This window comes from Salmo trutta, chromosome 3, assembly GCF_901001165.1.
Source record: "Salmo trutta chromosome 3, fSalTru1.1, whole genome shotgun sequence".
Taxonomy (NCBI): Eukaryota; Metazoa; Chordata; class Actinopteri; order Salmoniformes; family Salmonidae; genus Salmo; species Salmo trutta.
Window position 1 is genome coordinate 52678833 of NC_042959.1, and position 8034 is coordinate 52686866.

Here is an 8034-nt window from a genome sequence, read left to right on the forward strand (position 1 = left end):
ACTGCAGAATACCTTACCTCTATATCAGCGTGCCAGTTCCACCTTGTGTTGCCTTCTCAGGGTTCTTATTAAAGTCATGTGCAATTTTATTCTTATTAAGGATTAGTTCACATAAATCAATTGTTAAAAAGACCTATTGATCAGTTCCAGGATGTTGTAAGGGACATGAGAAGGGACGGTGTATATCAAGCCTGCAGAGAGTCATGTTATTCTGATACAGAATTTACTGTTGTACAACAGAGGCATCTGGTGGTGACGCTGACTATCTGAGTGACTAGTTACTGAGGCCTTTGGTTCTATTTCCATCACCTCAGTTGCCAATTTAAAAACATAAGAAGAGGTTGCGCTTTGAGGGGTTGTAAAACCATTAACACAGACTCCATGAATTAATCTTCATGATCATTTAATGTGATTGAGGAAAACAATAAGGGTTATATAATTCTGTCACGTGAAAACGTTTCATGTTGATAGAGAAAATTATGAGCAGCATTCCTTGCATTTCATCAAACATAAAATGATGCCCTGAATCAACTTAAAGTTCAATGTCTTGAGGTATTACAGTTCTGTATAACCGTATTACTGTGTAGTTTATTAGCAGAAATTGAATTCTCAAAATGTTCACTGTTACAGTAACTGATGGAAATATTGCCTTCTCAAAATGTAGAAGATATTCTTATTCAACTTGCATGCAAATCAAATGCAGATTTTTTGGGGGGTCAAATTGGTATGAAGACATTGAAATCAATAAAAGGGAACAAAATAAATTGCTACGCTTCCAACTAGCATTAGTTACTATAGGTTAGACACCTTATATTACCCCCAGAATAAGAATAATGTTTTAATGTTTTAACTGTACCTTAGACCTACAGTGATAATTAAGATATTATTAGTGATAGTTAGTATTTTTCAAATTAACTGACTTCACCAGAAGTACAGTAGAAAGATCAGCCAGGTGTATCTTCTCATAGACAAGGAAACAACAGAGGAATCATTCAAAGTTATCTTTCAGTGGACCATTTTGAAGAGGTCTGGCGGTTTCATGTGATTTGGGAGGTGCACAGGCAGAGGGCAGGACACCAGGCGTACACCAAAGGATTGGTGCACCCGGCCTGTTTTTTCATGGCGTCACAGTTGGCATACTTGTTTACGTAAGGACAGGGATTGGCTGAAATGACACATGAGAATAAACATTGGCAGTCAATTCATTGTATGTTGACAGTTTATAGTTGGTGATTATTGTACATTGAACCGTGTGAACATGTTTTTAAAAGGCATCACTAACATTGCTGAGTCATATTGGTAAGATTTTAGACGGCATGCATGTGTTTGCATCCTGTCTGATACTTACTGCAAAGCTTATTTTCGCAGGAGTTGGGGCAGTCAGCACATGTAGCTCCTTCCTTGTATGGAGCCACTCCTTTGTAGTTTCCCCTGTTAACCAAAGTATTGAAATGATTGCTGGATGATGCCTTCCTTCCACTACCAGTTATAGCAAATAGGGTGAAATTGTACACAGGTGTTAGGTGCATTTTGGGTGTGATTGGCGCAACGTACGCTCTGTAGTATTGGCATCCATAGAAGTAGACTGAACCAGGACACAAGGCCACACCACAGCCAACCTTGTATGAACTGTTCCAAACCACCTATATGAAAGGAAATGCAGTTTAGTGTTATCAGAGTTTCATTGGCGAATAACCATGATGACACTTGTCGGTAACTACACACCTCTCTGACTACCATACAGCAAATCAAATCACATTTTCTTGGTCGCATAAACATATTTAGCAGGTGTTATTGCAGGTGTAGCACAATGGTCCATAACAATATACAGTATACAAAATGTTAAGAACGAAGAACACCTGATCTTTCCATGATATAGACTGACCAGGTTATTCCAGGTGAAAGCTATGATCCCTTATTGATGTCACTTGTTAAATCCACTTCAATCAGTGTAGATGAAGGAGAGGAGACGGGTTAAAGAAAGATTTTTAAGCCTCGAGACAATTTAGACATGGATTGTGTACGTGTGCCATTCAGAGGGTGAATGGGAAAGACAAAAGATGTAAGTGTCTTTGAACGGGGTATGGTAGTAGGTGCCAGGTGCACCAGTTTGTGGTGGTGCAACTCAATATTAAGAAGGTGTTCCTAATGTTTGGTATACTCAGTGTATGTACAATACAATGACTGAAATTGCTACCAAAAGAAATGTCAATAAGTTAGTAATCTATTTTGTAAGTATACTCCTTTGGTGTCAACAGGTATATGCGATTAAATATCCCTGAAAATATACGTGACAGAATATGAACTGCAGTTTTGGTGTGTGTTTCCTATCTGACCCTAATTAGTGGTGGACATGTAAAATGTATAAAAAATACCCCATAGTCCATTGCGGGTCCTTTTGTACCTAAAGGTCCAGTGTTATGACTGTATAGTGTTGTTGCTGTGCACTCTGTTTTGGGTGTGGTCGAATCGGTTCACAAGGTATGTTTATTTCTCTATCTGTGTTTGTTTATTCAAATTTGACAGCACATGTATTACTTTGAAAGTTATGGTGCAGTTGTCTTTGTGTTTGGAGAGATGTTCATGGGGGTCCAAGCAGTATGTTGAAAGCCCTCCATTAAGGTGACTGTTTAAGTTAATCCATTTTGTATTTCTAAAATAGTTAGTGTTTGTGTAGATGCAGTGGCTAACTGCTGTTTTCTTTCATGCAGAAGTTGTTTGTCACTGTTTTTGGTCCGTTGTGAACATGGTCAGTTGTCTCTGTGGAAGCACTGTAGATATTTAGAAATTGATAGAGCCATCCAGTGAAAGGAACGGAGGTGTGTTTTCGGATTGTTTTACTGTACATTTTTTAAACAAGCAAAGTTATACCTGATTCATTAAACTTATTGTTCTTTTTGATATCGGCCTCAGACTGTTTCTCTATAAATGGGCCTATAGAACCTGTGATTTGATCAGATGTTGCACAGTGCCTTTGGAAAGTATTCAGATCCTTTTACTTTTTTTTGTTAGGTTACAGCCTTATTCTAAAATTGATAAATAGTTTTTTTTTGACTCATCAATCTACACACAATATCCCATAATGACAAAGCAAAAACTGTTTTTTGTTATCAGAAAAGATAAACTGATATCTGTTATCAAATAAGAAAAACTGATATCATATTTACATAAGTATTCAGACCCTTTACTCAGTACTTTGTTGAAGCACCTTTGGCAGCGATTACAGCCTCGAGTCTTCTTGGGTATGATGCTACAAGATTGGCACACCTGTATTTGGGGAGTTTCTCCCATTCTTCTCTGAAGATCCTCTCAAGCTCTGTCAGGTTGGATGGGGAATGTTGCTGCACAGCTATTTTCAGGTCTCTCCAGAGATGTTTGATCGGGTTCAAGTCCAGGCTCTGGCTGGGCCACTCAAGGACATTCAGAGACTTGTCCCGAAGCCACTCTTGCGTTGTCTTGGCTGTGTGCTTAGCGTCGTTGTCCTGTTGGAAGGTGAACCTTTGCCACAGTCTGAGGTCCTGATCACTCTGGAGCAGGTTTTCATCAAGGATCTCTCTCTGTATTTTGCTCCGTTCATCTTTGCCTCTACCCTGACTAGTCTCCCAGTCCCTGCCGCTGAATAACATCCTCACAGCATGATGCTGACACCACCACCATGCTTCACTGTATGGATTGTACCAGGTTTCCTCCAGATGTGACGCTAGGCATTCAGGCCAAATAGTTCAATCTTGGTTTCATCAGACCAGAGAATCTTGTTTCTCATGGTCTGAGAGTCCTTTAAGTGCCTTTTGGCAAACTCATAGTGGGCTGTCATGTGTCATTTTATTGAGGAGTGGCATCTGTCTGGCCACTCTACCATAAAGGCCTAATTGGTGGAGTGCTGCAGAGATAGTTGTCCTTCTGGAAGGTTCTCACATCTCCACAGAGGAACTCTGGAGCTCTGTCAGAGTGACCATCGGGTTCTTGGTCACCTCTCTGACCATGACCCTTCTCCCCTGATTGCTCAGTTTGGCCGGGCAGACAGATCTAGGAAGAGTCTTGTTGGTTCCAAACTTCTTCCATTTAAGAATGATGGAGGCCACTGTGTTCTTGGGGACCTGCAGACATTTTTTTGGTACCCTTCCCCAGATCTGCGCCTTGACACAATCCTGTCTCGGAGCTCTCAGACAATTCCTTCAACCTGATGGCTTGGTTTTTGCTCTGACATGTACTGTCAACTGTGGGACCTTACATAGACAGGTGTGTGCCTTTCCAAATCATGTCCAATCAATGAATTTACCACAGGTGGACTCCAATCAAGTTGTAGAAACATCTCAAGGATGATCAATGGAAATTGAGCTCAGGTGCATCCTGTTTTCAAGTCTCATAGCAAAGGGTCTGAATACTTATTTAAATAAGGTATTTCTGTTTTTTGTTTTTAATAAATGTGCAACATTTTTTTTTTTTAACTGTTTTTGCTTCGTCATGATGGGGTATTGTATGTGGAGGAAGTTGTTTTATTTAATCCATTTTAGAATAAGGCTAACGTAACAAAATGTGGAAAAAGTCAAGGGGTCTGAATACTTTCTTCATGTCATAATGTATCTGCACATAAGATGAATGTTACCTGTGTGTAGTGGCCGATTTCTTTCCCATTGATAGATCCATTGGGATAGGAGTAATCTTTGACCTCACTGTTCCAGGCTGTAACTACTGCAGTCCAGTTCTTAGAAGTGGAGGACATGAACAGGTTCTCACCCATTTCGTAATCTGTTCAAAAGTAAAGCATGCATGGAAATGTTTACTACATACTGTAGGTGTGTAACAGTGAAATCAAGCTGGAACAGTTGACTAAAATGTATTTGAATGCAGGATTTAAGATGTGAACAAATATAAGATACCAGGTTAGCTACCATTGTCACTGGTGATAAGAAATCATGACATTCAAAATATATTTGAGCTTAAGATTGCGCTCACATTGATACCATTGCAGCGAAAGTCTTGAGTTGCATGAATCAATAAAATATATTTGTCTTAGTTTGCTCTACATCAGAGGAAAAACAAGAGATGTCAAGGAGAGACAAAGGGGAAACCGTACCGCCAAGCATGCGACTGCTGGGTGGGCCATGAGCCATGGAGCAGGTGTCAACCCAAGCCTGAACACTGGCCGCTGCCTCCTCACTCCAGTTCTGAAGATCAGATACAAAAAGCTCTAGAATAATGCCATCCACAAGACTGACATCCACATACTAGTGTCCAAGGAGTATACCATAGGGCTGCTCTATGAATTACATATCAGGGATTATACCCTTTACGATGGAAACATTGATTCTGAGGTTGTTACTGATGGAAAGTATATGAATCATGAAAGCGTACCATCTTGAGCATGTTTCCAGCAGTTGGCGTAACCGCTCTCCGGAAGGCGTTGTGCTGGTTAAGGATCTCAGCTTGAACTACTGTGGTGTTCGGGCAAATTTCTATACACACACACACACACACACATTATATTGTGGGATTATATGCACATTACTTACCCCACAGGTAAATTCTTCACTAAACCATAATACAAAGCAACTATTTACTCCTAATATCTTTTCCAACATCTTGATTATGAGTCCCAAATCAATCCACTTTCTTTTGAAAAACAGCACGTGATGAATTAAACACTGTGTGTAATGACTAAATCCAGTTTAATTAGTTTAGAATCATGTTGGTAGAGGATAGTGAAAGTACACATCGTTTGCAGTCTTCACGTTTTGCTGCATGAAATTGAAAGGGATTAAATGCGGTGTTTTTTTTCTCTCCTACAGTACAGATCTACTCAACCTACTCCACCTTTCTGAAGTAAAATAAAGTTATAGAAAATGTAAACACACAACAACAACAACAACAAAGATGTTTTGTTTTTGCGTATGTCTTCACATCCCAGAGTTAATACTTGGTGGAGCAGCCATTACAGACGTAAATCATTTAGAATAACATTCTACCGACTTTGCACAACTCTTAGGGCAGCATATGCCAATTATTTTTTGTCAAAATTGCTCAAGCGCAGTAAATTTGGTTGGGTATCATTGATGGAAAGCATATTTAAACCTCTTTTTAAGCAAATTTATGTCAGGACTGAGTCCAGACCACTCGGCGACACAACACCTTTTGGAAATCTATTCGGGTGTGTCTGACATAAGATTAGGTATAATTGTCTCACTGAAAAATACAACTCTATCCCAGGGTTTTCAGAAGACTGAGGAGGGTTTTTTTTGGTCAATATTTACCTGGGATTTGCGGCTTTCATATTTATTTTGAAATTGACAAACTCCCCAGTCCCTGCCGATGACAAGCAATACATATAACATGATGCTGCCACCATAATACCAACCAGGAGGTTGTTTTTTTTTCTCAGGAAAATTATTAAACTATTTTAATGCCAAAGACATACCTGAATGGCTTTCCAAGAGGTGTTTACTTGTTCCTCAATGGTCCAGTCTCAATCCTGAACTAAATCTCCTTAAAAAAGGTTTGAATGTTGCTATCCATCACTGATTCCCAGCCAAAATTACTGAGCTTTAGCAATTTTGACAAAACAATGAATACATGTTGCACTAAGAGTTGTGCGAAGTTGGTCAAATCTTATTCAAAATGATTCAATGCTTTAAGGGCTGCCAAAGGTGCTTCAACCAAGTATGAACTCTGGGGTGTCAAGACATGCAATCAAGACATTTTCATTTAATTTAGAATTGATTTGGAAAATGTTCTATAACAGTCTTTCACTTTTAAAATCTGGAGTAGGTTGGGGAACATATGAAAATGAATCGCTTTTTAAATGTTAAGGCAGCAAAATGCGGAGGCTGTGCAAGGGGTGTGTAGACTTTCACTGGGCGCTGTGTTAGAATGTTCGTAAGGCATTGTACTTACTTGACTGTGGACATAGCAGTAGGAGATGGCTCAAGGGAAAGAATGAAAAGCTTTCAGAATAAGATCTTTCATAAATACTTTAACATGTAATTGCCCTCACATCTAATGTACTGTTTCAGATTACATATGTGGTTTTCTTTTCAGCAATTAGTAGGAGTACTTACCACATTGCACGCGGAGTACACGTCATGCAGTGTCAGGATGCAAACCAATAACGCAAACATTGTGTCTGAAATCCGGGAGAGAGAGACTGCACCTATCTAGAATAAGAATCCACATGATCAGTATGCAGTACCTTGCCTTAGTTGACCTGTTGTCAGAACCTTTGCACAACTGTATGATAGCATCTATGGCATTTTTGTTACCTTATTTTAACATCAACTTTTGTCTTTTCTCACTAACCTATTCACATTGATAGCCATAAGCGGAAAATTTTACTAAACAATAAAAATAGGAAATCCTTTGAGAATCAAGAGACTAGCCTTTGCACACCACGGAGACTGATCAATTCATATTTTAACATGCGTGTTCTCGAATAGTTAATGCTCTAAAGATCTGTAATTCTTGCAGAGCGAAGAGGCTTACCTGATCATGGGTCTTCAAGAGGTTGAGTGTCGCTTGATGCTGTTCTTTTTCCTTTTATAGGCAACGCCGGGCTATATTCGTGACTGTGGTAGGCTCACCTTTTTTTGCACTACTAATGATGCGGAGGCTGTCAATATTACACAATAGATGCAGAACAACAATGCATCCAGAAACCAGCATTGAGAAGCTGACAGAAGTAAATATGAATTTGTAAGTGAATGGGGTGTAGTTTCTCCACTCTGCAGCCCTCCACAAAGAAAGGAGAAGCGCTCTGTAAATACTAGTGTAAATAAAAGAACAATTATGGATGGCGTTGACTGCATATGAGTGGATGCATTTCTTTGTTTGGAATGGTACACCAATTAGGGAGCTCACAATGGCAAATAGTCTTCCTTGAGTTTGTTCTAGCTTGCACTTTTGTCAGTCAGATTAACTAGCCTTTGAAGACTTTGCCTTTGGGGTCTGTCTAGCCAATGTGTCTGGGCCACAATAATGACTGTTTAGTGTGTATGACCAAATCCTGTTGTATAAATTCAGTCAATATAGAAGGATTTATCC

General features: G+C 39.4%; 1 protein-coding gene across 2 annotated transcripts; it reads right to left on the reverse strand.

The window, feature by feature from the left end:
* Positions 1-386: 386 nt before the first annotated feature.
* Positions 387-7569, reverse strand: LOC115178188 (cysteine-rich venom protein ophanin). Of its 2 annotated transcripts, XM_029739270.1 has the most exons (8): positions 7477-7569; positions 7052-7151; positions 5356-5456; positions 5078-5168; positions 4607-4749; positions 1555-1643; positions 1349-1431; positions 387-1165 (listed from the first exon to the last, which is right to left on the reverse strand). In XM_029739270.1, exons 2-8 carry the CDS (start codon positions 7113-7115, stop codon positions 1038-1040), a joined length of 699 nt encoding a protein of 232 aa, XP_029595130.1. In that variant the 5' UTR covers positions 7116-7151; positions 7477-7569; the 3' UTR covers positions 387-1037. The 2 variants fall into 2 exon arrangements, with proteins under 2 accessions (XP_029595130.1, XP_029595141.1); XM_029739281.1 differs by lacking the exons at positions 7052-7151; positions 7477-7569 and adding an exon at positions 6892-7019.
* Positions 7570-8034: the final 465 nt, after the last annotated feature.

Excerpts from the sequence above, each read along its gene's own strand:
- LOC115178188 (XM_029739270.1), bottom strand. The coding sequence starts at position 7,115 with ATGTTTGCGTTATTGGTTTGCATCCTGACACTGCATGACGTGTACTCC. Across the intron at positions 4,750-5,077 it reads CAGCAGTCGCATGCTTGGCG|ATTACGAAATGGGTGAGAAC; the intron begins GTACGGTTTCCC and ends ACTTTTGAACAG. Across the intron at positions 1,644-4,606 it reads AAATCGGCCACTACACACAG|GTGGTTTGGAACAGTTCATA; the intron begins GTAACATTCATC and ends CCTTTCATATAG.